The 20626-nt window shown below is 29.6% G+C and overlaps 1 protein-coding gene across 1 annotated transcript in view; it reads right to left on the bottom strand.

The window, feature by feature from the left end:
- Window positions 1–11434, bottom strand: part of LOC113553632 (protein sax-3-like) — a 68476-nt gene extending 57042 nt beyond the window's left edge. Inside the window, exon 1 of the mRNA XM_026957060.1 lies at window positions 10821–11434. Coding sequence (XP_026812861.1) covers window positions 10821–10902 — 82 coding nt within the window. The 5' untranslated portion in view covers window positions 10903–11434. The remainder of the gene's footprint in view (window positions 1–10820) is intronic.
- Window positions 11435–20626: the final 9192 nt, after the last annotated feature.

Below are 20626 nucleotides of genomic sequence, written 5' to 3'. Positions count from 1 at the left end.
TTTTTCAATAATAAATCGAATAGAAAGTTTTTTTTATTTCAAATAAGGAATATATTAAATATATAATGTTTATATTATTTTAGTAAGTTAAATGTATTTGCAATGAGCATATTTTATAAGAAGTGTCCTTTATATCAGTTATTTTGGAAATATTGAGGAATAAGTACACTATGTCGTATATAAAGAAAAGAAAATGAGTTTTTCATGAATATTTCAAATCGTATTACTTCCAGTCAAGTATTTTGAATATTTTGGCAATAGTTCTGAAATACGGTGGCAATACCATAACTTTGCGGAAACAATAAAATCGTATATAAAATATGATTTTATCGCATATGTTATTGTAATGTATTCTGTTTCTCGGTACAACAATGTGGTTATTGATATATTCAAGGGAATTATATCGCTGATCGACGAATTCGAAAACTTTTGGGACAGGGGTCATATAGTATGTGTTTTTTTTTTATATACGAATGCAAATTTTGAGGGGTGCACTGCAAAATGGTCACACACAAACACGTGCATCGAAAACAATGGAGGTCCCAAAGGATTCACGATTCATAATACAACCGACAGCTAGTGAGTACAATAAATATTGTGACACGACGAGAAAGGCTTGACGTTTGACTGCAGTATATATGTAAAGCACACGGTAGGTTTATATAATATTTTATAATACCTACAGCAGAATTTTAGGACTCTCACGATATAACGGCCACGTTACGTGTATCCGTATTATAATATATTATAGGCTCAATATATTTATTACGATTCAAACTATTACGTGCATATATAATTGAAAAAATATCTTTTCGTTTTTTTTTTTTTTTTTTTTTTTTTTTTACTCGCGTAAAATTAAATCGTTCATTCGTGCGAACATGACGATAAAAACAAATTACGGGCAGCACAAGGTAATCGTATGCCCGCGTAAAACTGAATAGGCAATAACAAAAACGCAGTGTGGATGTCGGGGCTCGCGGGTGCTGGTTGAGTGGGTGGATGGAGTGGAGAAAGTATAGGGTTTAGGGGTGTGTATATGAAAAGCCAGGAGCACCGCGCGCGTGCGCCCATAGGTGGCGTAAAGGACGTTGGGGGTGGAATGGGGAAAAAAACGAAGGGTTCTGTGGAAAACAAGAGGATTTCGGTAATATTCTGTCGAGCAGCCCAGGACGACTATCCCTCGCAGTCCACACGCCACCGTCGCCGCTATCGGAATAGCCGAAAATTCCCCGGACGGGTCTCCGCGGTTGTAATTTCCAGAAATCCCCCTTTCGTACCTTTCCAGAAGATAATCCGTCACGACCCTCGTATATAATAATACCTACTGTGTAGAGGATGTTTTAAATCTTCTTCTTCTCCTCCTCCTTTTCCAATTCAGCCCTCTCCTCATTCCGTACCTATTTCTATATATATATATACACACACACACGTGCACACTATATTATGCTGTATACTTCACCTCAACACCGAGTCCGCGAGCCCCTAATAACACGGAAAGCCGTGTGTCAAGTTTTCAGCACGTCGGCAAGGGTGCAGAAGTCTATGAAATACCCTATATAGCTGCACCTACGCGTGCTGCGTAACAAATATAAATGATCCAGCCAATGATTACATCTGTGAATGACTATAATTATTATTTATTATTAAATTGGTCCGTGGCATCGATTTCACATAATAATTAAGACGATTGGATTTTGAACGGTTGCCTTGTGTTTGATTAAATTACACGCATACTCAAATAAAAGCCATAATAATGATATAATAAATAAATTATGATACAAAAAAAATATTAAAACAATTTAAAGAAAAACCAAAAAAATTAAATAAAAAATGGAATTATTTATTATATATTTTTTTGACGTATTGCTTTATAGTAATTAAGTTTTTTCTAGAAAATTGTTCCCGTTGTTTTTTTTCTTTTCAATGATAATCTTTAATTTATCTACCATGTACATTTTTATCTTCATCAATTATGTTTTTGGGTATTTTTTTTTTTAATTATATCACTTAAAAATATTCGTGATATATAGTATTATATTATACTATATCTATACAGAAAGGGCCGAGGGGATTGAAAACTACGATACGGATTACAAACGAATTACTATAACCACACGTGTGTTGTCTGAAACGGAGAATATAAAATTTAATATCCATTAAAACGCTGTACGTATATTATATATATATGTGTGTGTGTGTGTGTGAGTGTATCTTTTTTCATACGACAGAGCACACGTGTGACACGTCTTTCCAAGCAGCGGATTGTTCTCATATCGGTGGCGTGTACTCATTCAAAGGCGCCACCACACGCACCTATAACACATAAAACTTATTCAACGTGCTACTACTACTACTCCACTGCAGGACGTATCCTTGACTACCTATACCCCATAATAGGACCATGTGAGTTTCGATTTAATAATATATGTATTCGTTTATAGTTTTTTTTTTTTTTTTTTGCTCGTCAGTCTTTCGTTTTGAACATTTCAGAAAATCTATCGACAAAAGACAAACAAACCGACGGAGACAAACTGAAAAAAAAAACAAAACAAAAGAAAAACAATTCATGCGATTCGACGTGACAGAGCACCTGTACCGCGTAAACTTTATCCCTCGTCGAATAAATCTCTCAGTTTGGACACTTTCATCATTCGCAATCGAACGGAAACTTTTATCTATATCATCGCGTATAATATAAAACGCGCACGCCCATATATATATATTCACGACAAACGTATAGACCCGTGAACCGTATAAAAGTTGGGCAGCCGGACGTCGTCGTTTTGCGTCGCAAAAGTTTTGCCGGTTTTTGTAGTTTTTTCTTCTCCTCTTTTTCATCTACACTCGTCCGATGCGCAACGGCCCACCACCGTCACTGCAAGCCGACCCCTAGTCGATTACAATTTCGGTAATGGTCGACCCCGAAGAGAAGAGTTTTTCGCGATACACATGGCACGCGGTGGACAACCACACACTGCACCATACCCTCATCCACCGGAAATGGATGTCCGGTTAAACTTAAGTGGCAAACCGTTATTTATTAATAGGTCCCGCGCGTTCGGACAGTGTGCACCACGGCGACGGTCGTAAAGGACGTGTAGGGTTCCGGGGACAAGTGTCGTGTGTTCCAAGTCCTCCATTCACAGACGTCCTTGCCTATCTTTCCCTTTACACCGAACACTTCACTGCTGACCGTCACGCGGTTATTTATTACGAGCAGTCCGACACCTTTGTCTTTCGTTTCTATTTCGATTAAGCGCATCGTCGACTGCAGTGACTAGATATATTTAGGTGTTCTACAATACATATTGTCCAATAAGTATACTTATACTTCTGATAGGTAGATATCAGCAGCTGTTTTCTATCAATATTGTTTAGTTTTCATATTTGTTAGGAATATGTTTTATACATTTAACATACTTCCAACGTTAATTTAATATCCAAATTGTGGAGTCATCAATTTTTCAGCATGAATATATTCTCTAGTGAATCAGAACCCTCACAGGTTTTACCAATGTTGTCACGCGTTATAAGTCCGTGTAATTTCATTTTCATAATGCTGGGACGCGGTTTCTGGGCGTGTCAACAAATTGTTTCGAGTTATTTTCTCTCACAAACTACACAAACATAGTTTTTTAATGAGTCACCCATACTTTATTAAGTGTAGATAATCAAAATATAATGTTGAGTGTTGGTTGTTGATTTTAGTCATCGAAACGTTTACCGAGAATCATCTTATAAACGTGACACAAAAATATCTATAATGGCCTATAACCACTGAACATTAGAATATTACACTTATTGCTATCGATGATGACAGCTATTAAACAAACTTTCAAATTAATGCAAATAAAATGTTTTCACTTTTAGCTTGTTTCTCAATAAAATATTTTGACATTTTGAATTTTGATTTACTTTGATTTATTTTTCATTAGCTGCCTTTATATTTAACTAAGTACCTATATTATAATAACTTGTTTAATTAATGATATTATTGTTAACTATTATATGTAGGTAAACCAAATAATATTATACTTCATTTTTGTAGAATTTATATTGAACAAGATATTAATATATTATTGGCTTTGTTAAAATGTAAATATTGAAAGTACATAAGTCTTTTTTTCATAAACTAAGAAAAAATTAACTATAAAATAAAAATAATACGCTTGGTAATACGTGTTTTATGTGTTTTATGTTATTGGTTAATGTACTATACTCACGAACGAAATTTAAATCAGTGTTTCGAATAAAAATACAATGCAAGGACTTTATTTATATCGAGTAACACTTTTAAAGTCATATTATAATATATATATATATATATAAACCAATTCATTTACTTTACCAATGACTTTTCCCTTTTTATGTTTGGAACATTTTCTTAATATCATTTAGTATTAACAATTCCTCGTTTTTCATTCCTACCGGTCTGAGCCTTTCAATAGTCCTAACTAAAAGAAATAAAATGAGGAGGGGTATTGCCTTAGAGCTTTACGGTCCCCTACCTCGTCTTCGACATTGAAAATTAATCTCAAGACCTCTCGATATATACAGGTATATAAAATACGCTAGATGTCGGCCGTCCGAAGGGAGATTTATCATAGTTTACCCCCTTCAACCATGAGGCCCGTCTCCCTAACAAGTTAAGACTTTTAATACCCTGCGTCATATATAATATATATATATATAATAAAACCTGCGCTCTCTATTTCTCTCTCTCTCTCTCTCTCCCTATCTCCTTACACTAGAGTCGTCGTAGGTTAAGAGAAATACAATTTACTTATCTGTCACAGTGTACGGGTGACACGATAATGGCAGCCACACTGTTACCTGCACAAGGTGAAGAAGAGTTGGTTGGGTCTTGGGAGGGGTGGTTCTATCTCCCATGGGGCCTTCCACCGGGACTTTGGCGTATACACCTTCTTATCGCGTGAATTACGTAGTTTCGTGGAAGATGTGAACCACGAGATTTATGTATGGAGAAGCAACCGAACAGAGGTGGGCAGGCAGACAGACCGGCTTTAGGAGTTTAATTAAAGCGGACCAAAAGTTTTGCTATAGCTTATTTTAAGCTCCCGGGCCCACGTACGCGGGCCCCTCTACAATTATTTACTTATACGTGCTTACGTTTTAATACCCAACCATCATATGTGATAGTGTGTTAAGACATTTTTATTTCCATTCGAAACACTGTAAAATTGTGTAACTATACACTTTTCAACCAGCGTTTCAGTGTTGGGGGGTAATTGAACAGTGAGTTTATACACAGTAATATATGAGTATATGCAAACTGTGAATGAAAACTATTTCTCTGATCAATATCCTGTTCGGTTTTTCCCCAATTATCCACCCTTCAATTGTGTTGAGCGATTAATTATAACTGTCTGACTACTCGTATATTATGGTTCGTTGTACGAATTTGGTACCTATTTCAATTTATTGTTCTTTTGCAGAGTTTTAAATTACATTTAAATTCACATCGTACTACAGTGCATCATCTATTTATACGAATACATCAAAAAGTTTGCAGCCAACTTTAAAAACAAATTCAGAACTAGTGACTGAAACTTTTACATAAAACGTATTGTATGGGTGAGACGACATTTTGTTTCATTTATGAACTTAAGCATTGTAATAGTTGACATGAAGATCCAAAACAACAAAAACCTGTTTTTAAATGAGTTCTTAATATTAGTAGTTTGTGTTATAGTTGTACCTTTTGGTTTTCAAGCATTTAGTAATTATAATGGTAATTATACAACTCAACATATAATTAAATTATATTTATATTTAACATTTTTGATAAAATATAACTTTAATTTCAGTGGTTATTTGTCTTATTGATATTTTGGTTTAAATAACACACTATAAAAAATGTTAAAGAAAAAAAAGGATAATACTAGTAACTAATTTTATATTTAATTCCATAAAAATTAAAACTGAACATATTTTTATATCAGTCAAATCGTTAGTTTTATTTAAATAATTATTCGATGAAAATATATTTATTTCATTTAATAATATTTATAGAAAAATTATAAATAATTAAAAATTATACGAAATAATAAAAATACATTTTTAACATTAATATAGTATAATCGTATTTTATTATTTATCGTACATTATTACTTATGTATAAGATTGCTTAAAACTAATATAACTTACCTAAATAATTTACAGCATTTAATTTCTTTTTGTCATAAGATAGAAAAACCATACTTGAATTCGGTGTGAGAAAAGTATAAAAGAATAAAAAAGATAAAATAAATTGCTCATTTTAAAATAAAAGCCTGCATAATGTTCCTTCGGGGAGAAGGCGTTTATTGCTGAAGTTTTTGCGAAGTTGCGGGACTTTTAATAAACGGATAGTCCAATATCTATGAACCTTGTCACACAACGGCGAACTTTTATACAACTTTGTTTACGTTCTCTACGTTTAATATATTATAATAACACCATATTTAGTTTGTACGTAATGCGTATGAAACTAGGTGCTATTATTTGCTTGGTAAATAAATGATATATATACGTATATAACAATAAAAACAAAATGTCGGAATATTAAAAATAAAGACTTAAAGGTAAGTTTTATTTTTTATGTTTTTTTTCATTCTTCTAATCATATTTACATCACATTTTATACGTCCGAAAAACAAACGTGTTTATTCCAAAAGAACCATTCTAAATTGTTTTGTAACCCACCATGATGACTTGTAGGTATCATATCAAGTTTAATGACTAGTTTTGGTTCATTAAGCAATACGGTTTATGGGACAACTAACCGGAAAAAAAGATCAAACTTGTTTTGAAACGAGATGTAAACTAATGGTATTTACCCAAAACTTAAATCGTACAAGTTAATACGAAAGTCCCCTCGAGACAACGTAGTTGTCTTTTCTGTGACACTTTAAACTATTTGGGTCCTTAATCATTGGCCTTCTGATTAATACTAATGAACTAAAAACATTGAACATCAAAATATATCTTTAGTTTATCGATAAATTTGATTAATCTTATAAGTTTTGTGAATTATTAAGGACAAATAACAGTTTAATAAAATATTACTTACTTATTTAGAACTTATTAACATGAATAATAAAATAATTCAAAATATAAAATCAACTTTATTGATCATTTAAATAAATTAAAAATATATTATGATAAATGTAAAGTTATAATTTAATTAGTGTATTGAGTTCTAAAAAAAAAAAAAAAAATAGAAAAATTTAAATAAAGTATGAAATTAATTAAAATTAATATTACCTCATAACACATTTTTTCTTTTTAGTATAATATATGAATTAAACTTCTTAATACATATGTTCATACGAGTAGTTTCTGTTTAATAAGATCGTTTAATTTAGTAGTTTTATGCGTTACCTATAGATAGATCTGTATAATAGGAATTAGCTAAAATGTTCGATAAAATCAATTATATACATAAATAGTTTATGGCGTTTATGCTTAATTTTTCCATATTAAATTATGATTTTAGCTGATTGCAAAATACTATTAGGGTGGAAATAGTTGTATAATAATAAATATACATATATATATATAATATAATGTACCACAGTCATTATGTTAGTGTAGTAGCATATAATCACTATAATGTCTTCTCTATATCGGATGTTATCTGTTCGAGTTCAAAGGAAAATCTCGATTCAAATGAAATACGGAAAAGTCCAAAAGGGCTCTTACTAAATAACACATCGGATTACCGCTAGCTGAATACGGGACAGTGTCACCCGCGTACACCCCGTCAACTCGACCACGATTCTCGTTTTCCTATTTCGGTTAAAAAGACCTTTGTGCAACGATACCCCATAATATATTGTAGCTCGGTACTTTTCTATGTGTACAACTGTATAAGATATATTATTATTGCAGTTGTGTAATTAATAATAAAATACTATATCGTTAATATTAATATCCACCGTTACGTATTCGGTAGCAGTAACATCGCGATAACCCAACACCGCTTCCCACAAGTCATTTCTATACATCTCTTCCTCCCACGACCTTTTTCTCCACCCACTATTACTTGGAACACACATACATATCCGACCGCCGACCTAACCCCTTCCTCTGCTATACTCAACCGGCTGGAAGTGTTTTGCCTAACCGTGCGAAATCTCCGGTATTTGTACACCTGACAATACGAAAACACACCACGCCACACCAGCCTCCACCGCCGGTTGTGTGTATACATAATAACTCTCCGTGTAAACTCACGACCGCCTTTAATGAGCGCAAACACGCGCGACGGGGATTATGGAACAGCAGAAACTGCCGGGCGCGACGAAAAACTTCAACCGAATTACAGCAGTAATAATATTGTTTTCATAGGCCAGCAACGGAAGCTGAATACAATGCACTTGCACAAAAAAAAAATACTATCATTAATCGTTATTACAAAATTATCACGATATTTTATAACTGTGACAAATATTTTCGAAATATCGTCGTATTCTCGTATTCGGGTGCATAATTCGATCGGTACCTGTGTAAAGATTAATTGGTCATAACAAAAACAACATTAAAAATAAAATCGCAAATATTGTTACGTTATACTTTGTTTATATTTTATATTCCCGGTTTCGACATGATAATTAATAAAAATATTTATACACACGATAATAATAATAATAAATTTCGATATTCGTGTGAAAACATGAGATTAAAATTTCAACGAATATGTCCTTTTCATCCCAATAGAAAAGTACGTGCTTATATTACAATCGACGACATTGTTGTATAATATCCAATATAAAATAAGGGATTATGATATGCCATTATTTCAGTGAAAAATAAACATTTCGAAACATAATGTATAATATATCGAACGAACTAATATTTTTGTTTAATAAAACACGTAAACCAGACCCCAATCGTTTTATATATCTATTAGTTATACGTTATATGTATACGATATGTACAAATGCGAATGTCTATATTTTGTTTCAAACCAGACGTAGGTATTATATAATTTACTTTAAGTGAGATGGGTCAGTGTTCGTTGCTGTAGGTCTAATGAAAATATCACGAAATTTAATATTGATGCGTTATGAACACGCTATAATAGGACACGATAAAAACTTGCAAAATGAACACCCTAATTGAGATATACTACCTACTCCACGAAAATAAAAAAAATAAAAACATTATATTTTTTTTTTTTTTTTGAAGGGTTAGTCCATTAATAATGATGTTGTCTACTGCCTAGTGCCTACAATCGTAAAAGTAATTTTTTATAAATATAAATTTCATTGGCAGATCATTACGATGATTGCAAGTAAATAAAATGTTGAATAATACGAGTTTATATTTTTATAGACAATTTATTAGCGATTCCGTGTTTTTAAAAATTTATAAGATTCATTTCGTACGCGTATACAGAGTTTGCAGTTCGTAATGGTCTACTTAAAGTCACGTGCAGTGTGGTAAATTTCTAGTAATGATAACTATTTTCCAGACAATTTTTATAGCCAAGACATTTAAATGTAATGCAACTAATGCGAGTTTTAAAAAGAAGATCCAGTTCGACTCAGTATAGTCGAGTGATGAAGCATAAATCCGGTAGACATTGAATTATTATTAAATTCAAAGCTAGTACAAATGAATTATTTCTTCGGGTAATTTAATTGCATTGAACGAGAGGTATAAAAATAAAGTGGAGAGCAAAGCGTGGTGATGAAAAATAAGGGTGAAAGTATGGACAAGGATGGTAAAGGTGGTGGTGGTGGTTGGAAGACGAGGACACTTCATTCATGGTGCATAGGGGAGTGTAGAGGACTTAAGCCGACGATATATGCTAGCGCGTTATGAAAGGTACACGTCAAAGGTCTTAAGGGACGAATGGGGGGATAACTTTTTATCGGGAAGCCAAGGATCACGCGTCCGAGAAATTCCATGTCTGTAACGTACCAGACAAATCTGAGTCAAAATCCAGAAAAAAAAAGAAGGAAACAATGGAATAAAATATATGCCTTTAAAAATAGAGTATTACACAATTATTGGTTTTAAGTCACCGTCTTGAATGGTAATTTTTACGTTGACATTTTTTTGTTTAATTATTATTATTATTTTTATTATTGCAGTGTATCTATCCTTCCAATATCGGAAACAAATGAATTCGCTAATTGCTGGAGTCATTAGTAAACTCGTTGGTATTATCAGAATGGATGAAATACACATAATTCATTATTAACGAACATTCCACAGTCATGCGACACGTTTAGTTAGCACCAGAGATATATTTTAATATCCATGTAATTAAATTTTCGTTTCCGAAAGATGAACGCTAAAAAAAACATTAAAAAAAAAAGAGTATCTCTAGAAACTCATTTCCGTAAGACTACCGAGGAAAAGAAAACGGGCGCCATTCGCATTTAGAACATTATGGTTTTTCGGATGCTGTTCGATGACGTACATCATAATAACATATGCGATAGCGACGAAGCGGAGTACGATTTAAGTTGTTACAACGTGCGACAGGTGTTGAGAACTATACGCCTCATCGAATATAAGGTATATAATATTATTATTACCTTTGTCATTATTGTTATTATTATCATCATTTGTGTCCGTGCAAAATAGTGGACGGGTAAAATTGTACACAATTTATATTGTCTAACCGATGTAATACAACCCACATTGGGATCGCCGTGTAATACACAGTGTGTAGTATGTACGGCACGTTCACCGCGTATAATTATTATATCCGACAGAGTTACCTAGGTCATGGCTTAATTATTAAAGTTAGCCGTGCAGCATAACGCTAATTATAGTTATTATATTATTAATGTCATTCTCACCTGCGGGCGCGTAGACAGCCAAGACGCAGACCGCGATGACAGCGGCGGCAGTGTTTAGCCGGCGGTCGGGTGACGGACGCATGACTGCGGACCGTGTAGCGCAGACGAAAAAAGTCCGCAGCGGTGGACTCGATAGTATTCAACACGATTGTCGTCGGCGGTCGTCGGACGGCGACGACATGACGACTAAACTCCGCGGCGCGTCTTCCGAACACATGACACGTCCACGCGAATAAAAGTTTAAACACACGGCGGTGCAGTGTTATGTTATGTTTTTGTCTTATACTTTGGCGATAGTTCACGGCGGTCCACGGAAGCGTTTGATAAAACACAAACAAAAACACTTTATACTGGTGGAAGCGGTGTACGACACTTCCGGTTACGTTGTTTGTCCGGTACCGATTGATATATTATATAATCATTGTTAGTGTTGTCGTGTATATCGTCGGGACGTTATTCTCTACCCCGTTAAACGGCGATACCCGACGGACACTGTACGCGCGCACTTGCCGCACACGAACGCACGACAGCTGTACACTGTTACGCGGCGACCGACGACGGCGATGGCGATGAGAGGTCTGTACCGTAACGCGGACGGTCTTGTATTGACTGCCACGGCGCCCGGCGCTCGTGATAGTTGACGCGCGGTGGCGGCGGCGTCGTTGTCGTCGTCGTCGTCGTCGTCGTCGTCGTCGTCCACGACACCATCAACGCAGTCCCTCCCGCACCCTTCGAAGATTACGGCAGCGCCCCCGGCGGACGTGAACGTACTCGAGTTTTCGCGAGGGAAAATTATTACAACGTCCCTACCGTGCCACAGCACACGGTTTTCTTTCACAGTTTCACGATATATATATATATATTATACTTTATGCACTTACTGTTAAAAAAATATTGTACACGTCCCTGTACGTGATTATTGTAGACCAACACGAACACTGTGTATTTATATAATATATGTTACTTTTTGTAAAATAAATTCATATACAAATTAAAGAATAAAATTGTTTATGTAATTAAAACAGTATGGTCGATATAGTATCACAAAACGATCCGCACCAATAGATGTGATCGCATTTATCGGAAATATAACTGTTTTATGTTAGGATATTATCGATGTATCACTCTATTCACGTTGTACACGAGGGCACATCGTATGCGCAATCCGTTATTATTGTGTTTAGGAGACGCATATTATTACCTATAATCTGTAAAAGAAACACTCGTTTTTAGCGTTACCATATTATGATTGTACTGCACTCTGAACAACTCGTTTCATACTCAAAAATGTTGCCCCTTTCAGGTCACTCAATACTTACCATTTTTAGTTCACACACGTCGTACAACAATTACCATACTATCATAAATTCTTCGAAGTGTGATTCTGACCGTTCTACAAACTCGTCTAAAACAATCTTCACTCACCACTTTATATTTTCACATACATTTAGCTAAACATAGCTTTCTTATAATTGTTGATAAATCAATTACGTATATAATGTATGATATGTTTTGATATATAATTATATTATTATAAGCCGCTGTACCTTTACAAAATTCAAAAATATTGATAATATGCGTAATAAGCATTTTGGTAGAAAGGAACAATTTCTATTCGGAGTTACGTTTTCGATTCTCTTTAAAAAATTATTTTGTAAAAATTATATTAATAAAAAAACAAACATTACCGATTTCGTATGTATTCATATATCAAGTAAGCGAATACAAAAAATTCAAATATAAACTAATATTATTTGTATACATACATAGCTATATTATCATTGTATTCTAATACATTAAAAAAGTATATAGGCATATTTATTTTGTCTCGCATTATATTCTCATCTTCAAATTGTATATTAGCTCATACTCAATCAACCCTAATATCTAATTCAACCCGTGGTGTTAGCTGTGTGGCGGAACATCACTTCGCAGCGTTATATGGATGACAGACAAAGATGACAAATCGGAGTGTGGCGTCATGGAAATTACTCAGGTAAACCGTAATCTTCTTATACAACACTGTAGGTAGCATTAGAAAAAATAATATGAGTTAATAAGTTTTCTGGAATAATAATATAATAGCAGTGCGAATTAAATTGATGATACTGGTGCCCTTACAATCACGGATTACATTTTTTTGTTAATATTATGGTTTCCAATTTATCTCATCAAATCGCATTAAACATGTTTTAATACATTTACATAATATAAAGATATTTCTTATAATATCTATTATAGTTCCTGTGAATAATTAGGTGGATTTCAGCGCCTTATACAGAAATATTTAAATCTGTTGATAAGTCTTTACATATTATTTTTATCTAACTTTTTTTTCGATTAATAATAATTTAATTGAAGTAAAAATATTTTAATTTATAAATTTATAAACGTGTAATAAAAGATATTTGTATTAGGTTTTTAGATTATTCTGATACGCCTATATTATTTGACAATCATCAATTATTGATAAAAGTAACATTTTAAGTTTCTAGGTAGACCTTCAACCAATTATTATTATAGTTGTATGTTGTATATATTAAGTCATTCTATACATCCTAATAGTTATATTATTATTAATAAATAAGTTATTAAATATTTTGTAAAAACAACATCATTAGGTCAGATTTATCAAAACAAAAACAATTAAACGTAATATGTATGTAATTTATTGTATTATTGTTATTCTGTATAACTATTGAGCAGTCACGTATATGGTGTATCTAATAAATATTAACATATGTGTTTTATGCATTAATAATTAGCAACTATCAATATTTTATATTTATCAGAATAATGTTTTTAAATAAAAAAAAACATATTCTTTCTTTTTATAAGCCACGGTTATCATTTTTCAGAAAGAATATAATAAATTATATTCCGTTCTAAGTCAAAAATAGTAAATTCTACTCGCGTTCAGCTTTTAAGATAAAGATATTTTGTATTAAATTTTGCCTGAGGTTTTCTTTATGATAAACGTTAGTAATAAATTCCTCGTGCAATGTATAGAATATAATAAAAAAAATAATTTCCAAATCTATAATGATAATATTGATAAATAAAATCAAATAAAATGGATTAAATAATGATTGGCATCCATAAAAATTACCAATTTACGTCAAACTTTGAATTGAATTTTATAATTAGTTAGTTTATGATACTTTATTTTACTTAGAAAGGTTATGTTTTATTTACAGTCAATTAGTGTTTACTTTGTAAACTTTTTCTTACTTGGTTATTGTCAATTTTAAACTTTTTATTGTGATTTACTTTTATAATTTGACAAATAAATTGATCTTATTTTTAAAACTTTTATGTATAAAAATATTAAATATTTATATAATATTATGAATGCACCACACTAGTATTTTTCTACGATTTATAACCGAAAAAAAAAACAGGTATTTTATTGTAAAAATATGACAAGCTGATTAAAAAAATGGTTATGGTTATGGAAATAAATCAATAAATTATACAATTTGTTTGTCAGAATGACACTTATGATAAAGAAGTTATTCTATAAAAAAAAACCCCAATGTTTAAGTTTTATCAATTAGTAACTATTTCAAATAATTTAACTATGAAAATTAGAATCTTCAATTATTTTTAATAGTTTTAAATATTTTTGATGAAGTGCTCGATGAGATGTTAAGTGCATTCTTAATATTATTTAAAATTATTTGACAACATGTGATTATAAATTATAAATGGTTTGAAATAAAATGTTTTCTTTTTAAAACCTGTAATGTTAAATTTGTTTTTAGCACGGAATAACAAAATAAATAAAGAAGAAGTTAAGAACAACATTTTAGACATATTGATTGATGTTGTTACATACTATGTAGTTACGCATATACAACACACACAATATATATAATATATATACACACATATAAAGGCATATACATTCGATTCCAAAACACCAGTATGACAAACGGCCATCACTCAATGTCTGCAAAAAATAAAATAGGTAAACAAAATGGATTCTGTATGAAATCTTTATGATTAGATTTATGTTGTATAAAATTAGAGGGGAAAATTGTCTCTTATAAAAGTTGACTGGAATCCTGAGTATAATGTATTTTTTTGCAACTAAGTCCTTACAAGAATAATATCAAGAATGCTAAAACTGTTGATGACTGTTTTTTTTTTTTAGACAAAGAAATGAAAAATGCCAGCAATTACACGTTTTGAAAAAAGTCTACCTACTGTTATACATTCAACGTTTTTTTTTTTTTTTTTTATTCCATACTCCATATTCCACATCGATAAACACATATTATACATATATAAAGGTTGATATTAATCTTTACCGGCTATCATAATTTATTCTTTGTTTATTTTCGTTGTTAATCTATTATGTGTATGACGTATATGTTGTATTTAATTTTTTCTAGTGACTGGATAATTCAGATTTTTTGGACTGAGCCATCTCGATTGATTTGCATCAGTTAAAAAAATTAAACTACGTATTTAAACTTTGCATGCCTATTCGTACATATTATACTTAAAATATATGTGTATATCTATGATTTTATATACGCGAATTTAAATACTAACATAAAGTCTTCGACATGGTTCATTATAAAATAATAAAAAAAAATAAACGTACATGATTATAAATTATATGGATATTTTAAAGTAGTCCATGTAGAGCACATTGATCGTTTATAATTTATATATTTCGAATTTTAAAGTAAAACAAATGATGTCGATTTAAAATCGTTTTTATAAGTTGATTTAATTAAAAATGATTTCCTACGTCTCCATCTGATTTCGTATGTTTTGCTTAAATGTCGTTATCTTGCATTTTATGGTTCCATCGTATTTCTGTATGCATTTCAGATATTACCTGATTTTATCTAAATGTTTATTATGTCATAAAAAATAAAGGTTAATCGAAAATAATTGTATAATACATGCAGGTAGCTATTAAATATTTATTTTGTATTAAAAAACTGTACCTGAATATACAATAAGCCATCCAACAACATTTCTCGAATAGATAGTCAGGCAAGAACCTAATCAAGTTACCCAATTATATTTCACACGCTTTTATCTATATTATATTATATTATATTAACGATTGCGAGGATTAAAATATTGGAATTAGTCTGAAAACGTATTTTAGTGGGAAACTTATTTTTCTATAAATATATTTAAAATTCATAAAATGCCAAAATTGATTAGATAGATTTTTTTAAATAAAATATTTAAATTACTGAACTATAATAATATACAACTAAGAAAATTCTTTATTGTAAAAATTAAAAACCCGACTTATTTCATATTGATTGGAGGGAAATTATATGATTAATAATGTACTTACTATAATAAGAACTAAAAAATGAGATAAATTAAAATAAACATTTTATTTCTTAGTTGTGGAACTATCTTAAAATAATATCATTCGTTAATCCTGAGATTTTTTATGGACTTATATATTATAAAGGCTTATATTATAAGTTATTTATTAATGTTTTTTTTGTTTTATTAAATCGTATGATGCAATTTAATGATGCATTATAATAGTGATAATTCAACAGTTTAACAATATTATAGCATATTAAACAATTAATTATACAATTTTTTCCATAATAATAATAATATATAATATGTAGTGCAGTAAGAACAATATAAACAATTGTTGACGTATTAAGTTCTTGAGTAAATTTAAAATATGTTTATTTGTTTGAGTTTATTTTAAATAAAAATTATTACTTACAGATATTAAAATGAAATAAGTAGGCTTATAATTTATTGCATCATCAATACAGTGTGAAAATGCAAAAACCGTACATTTAAAAATAAATATTAACTAAGTGCTCGATTGGTTGTATTATATAATTTAAATACGTTTTTGAAAAACATATTTTTACAATGACCATCAAAAATTAAATAAAATATAGATTATTTAATAACCCTAATTTTTTAAAAATACTTTATTATTTTTATGAATTCATAATAACAAATAAACTGAGTTTCTAACGAGCCACATTTCTATAAAAAAATGTATTATGTAATTTTTCTTTTGAATTCATTTCTAAAAAATAACTTTTTTTACATTTATTGAAACTTTCAATAAAACAATGCGTAACAACTGGTACAGCCTTTGAAATTTTAAACAACTATAAGTGCAATTTCAAAGTTTTTTTCAAATATATCAAATAAAATATAATTTAAATTTAATTATTTTGCATAAAACATTGTTTTTATTTCAATCACTAATTACTAAAACTGAAATATCCAATGAAACTTACTTAACATTTTAAATTTTTTTTAAAACTAATTGGTCACCAAAATTCAAGTCAATTTTTATTTTCATTCCTACCAAACAAATCCAACCATGTTCCAAATACTTAAAACAAGATTTGTGTAAACTTTCGTTTGCTTCTCAAAAACATCGGATTTACGGTATATTATACTTTCTACAAATAAGAACCTCTCTGTTCTCTATATTTTAAGACATTAATTTTACCCAAAAATATATGAATTGGTACTTTATGGTTGTATAAAATACAATAAACAATGTTTATATCATGGAAAACCACAACTGTTTATGTTAAATTAATGTAATAAATTCTATAATGAAATGAATATGACTCATTTCTGCGATAGTTGTTAAGATAATAGAAAACGTAATACCCATCCAGTAAATATCGAACGTTTCAAATGAATTACCCCTGTATACTGCAGTATCTACACTATTAAATGTTAACTAAAGATAAACACGTTTTATTATGTACATTTAATGATTCGACGTTAGTGCTCCAATATTATGTTCATTAATTTGATCATTGAGATCGTTTAAAGCCTTTAAAAAAAATACAAATTGAAGACAGAATATTAGATTGAAGTGAAATTGGATAAAATGTTCATTTACATACCATTTACACTATGTAGGACATTGGTGTAGTTGTAGTATATTGAATACATTTTACGTTTTTTCAATTCGGGAAATCCTTAATTTGGTCAAAATGTTTTTAGGATTACAAAATAAGTATTAGAGATTATACTTTATTGTTAAGTTATTAACCCATTATTTTATTTAATTAACAACTTCTAAGATATAAAATAATTGTTTTTATTTCTCTCTAATGAATACTATATAAATAACAAAAGACTATTATTATCACGTCACGCAACGACGCAATATTGTAGAGTTTTTGGATCACGATTTTGCATTAAGTTGTTTTTGGATCGTTCAAAGTTTCGCATGTTTAAATAGCTGTTGTTTTCATGGCTACCATACCGGTTAATTAATGAGAAGTCGTGAAACCGATCACGAAACCAATTAAAAAATAGACAAAACTAGTATCGCAGGTATTCTAAGAATAAAATAATAATATATAAATATGTTTTTATGTGACATATATTTATAAACGAGTTTAACATGCATTTTAAAACAGAAGTAATATAAGAAAAATACAAGTATTAATATTGGCATATAATGTTTGATTTTAAAGTAAAATAAAGGAAAGTATTCAAATCTATATTTATTTTAATGATTAAGGAATAAATTTGAATGCAAATTGCATTTTTTCTAAATATCCGAAAACATTGCTTTTCAAGTATAAAATTAATTTCATACATCCAGGAATTAAAAAATGTTACTTTTATTTTGAATTTTTTTTATATTTTAAATTTTTAGAGAATTTTTATGTTTTAAGTCATTTTTATATAAAAATAGACACAATTTTATAAAAATGTCGTTAAAATTAATTTTAAAAGAACAAAATTAAGTATTATTTATTTTGCCTTATCGTCTTTCTATTTTTATCATTTGTAATGTTTTGACTGATCAGATAAATATGACACCGTCACCGTCTGTAATAAGGTTTGTCAAACGAAATTGTTGTTGACTTGTACAGGCACTTAGATATTTATATACAGTATACACACATGAAACTAAACGAATATTTAATAAGAATAAGAATGTTTCCAATCTTAAAAAAAAGAAATGTCTGTTATGAGTGCATTAAATCATATTTTTTAAGGTATTTGTCTTGTTTTTTTAAAGCATTTAAATCCGTTCCCTATTAATGATCATTAATAATTATAGATTCACAATCGTATTCAATATTATTGAATTGTATTTATAAAAAATATTATTTATTTTAAACTATTTTTAATAATTTATTAATATTAAATATTATAATAAAATATTTAAACGGTTGTTATACACGGCAATTATTATACTATAATAATGTATTATATTTGAATAGCCATTTAAGTTGTATCATACGGAAAACACGTGTAAAGAAAAAAATTATTTAATAGAACTTAAAAGCTTTTTAAGGCATATTAACTGGCATAGATAATGTTACTTGAATTTTTTTAAAAGGGGACCTATATGTGATACATGAAAGGTGGACATTTATTGAATTAACTTGTTCTTAACTGTGACCTTTGATTATAATATAGCCTCATGACATTTTACAACACTAACGTCAAGCTTGCGTAAAGATATTACATCATTGATACTTTCTTTTGGTCATAAGTACCAAAGTACTTAACGATAATATCTTTTAAAGTATATGACGTATTCTATGACTCAACATTTGTATTAATATTAAAAAAAAAAAATTATTGTTATATTACACAATAATTGAAAAATATTGACAAACCATACTTAAATACAAAATCATAGGTAAGTTATATTTCTATATTTTAATACAATATAATAGAATTATAAATTAGTTATAAATATTATGCAAAAAAAAAGTTATTTTTTAATATTATGAATAAATATGTTTATATAAATGGATTTTTCAAAAATAGGACTGTAAAACGGAAATATATTGTCGATTTAAAATTATAATACCGAAATGATGATATCTCGGTGTTAATTTACTGTAGTGTCAAAAATCATTGTTATTAACAACTGGTGAAGTTAATATTCAATTAATTTACGACAATAAAAATAAATAAATTTTAAAAATGAAAACTTATTATTTCTAAAAATTCGTATTTTCTTGTTATTTTCTCTAATATTAAAAATCATAACACTGTATCACAAATGCTTATTACAATTCCCAGTAACATTCGTTCGGAGGAAACCATCAAATACCTGCTTACTAAAACCTGGACCATCTCCCGCTAGTGTTAATTTAAGTATTTGTTTATTGCGAAATTATTTTTATCTAATATGACACGACCTGCTTGTATATATAGTAGTTGCTCGTGAAGTTATTAATGCATTTTAGCTTTTACGTGAACCAAAACAGAATACCATATTATATATTTGTATATGTTAAATTGAATAACATAAATTCACCAAAAATTGTTTTTAATTTTTGAAATAATGCATTTTTATATTAATCAAACCGACATTAATATTAAAACAAACCCAATATTTAATTAAAGTTAGAAAACAAGTTAATACCGTATATAGACCTTTATTCTTTTTTACCATACCTGCAATAGAGTAAATATTTATTAATATTATACTGATTCTACAGAAAATGTTGAATTAAAAAATATATAATATCATATATGATAATATATTATACCTAGGCGTTTTAATAATGCAAATGAATTTATCAATGTAAAGTTACATAATTATTGTAATACTCGGTTATTCACGTTGTATGATATCATATTTGAATTTATTTATGCAATTTAGTTCATAATACGATAGCTTGTCAAAAGTAAACAATTGTTCTACCATAATGTTAAATTTAATTAAATCTTTCACACGCATAGTCAATATAAACAATTTAAATACCAGTACCTACCTATATAGATACAAATATTTTACTACGTTATTATCGTTAAATATTAAAGTCATTGGTCATTTAAAATAT

Source organism: Rhopalosiphum maidis, chromosome 2, assembly GCF_003676215.2.
Source record: "Rhopalosiphum maidis isolate BTI-1 chromosome 2, ASM367621v3, whole genome shotgun sequence".
Taxonomy (NCBI): Eukaryota; Metazoa; Arthropoda; class Insecta; order Hemiptera; family Aphididae; genus Rhopalosiphum; species Rhopalosiphum maidis.
The sequence above is the reverse complement of the archived record's forward strand: the minus strand, read 5'-3'. Positions and strand labels throughout refer to the sequence as shown.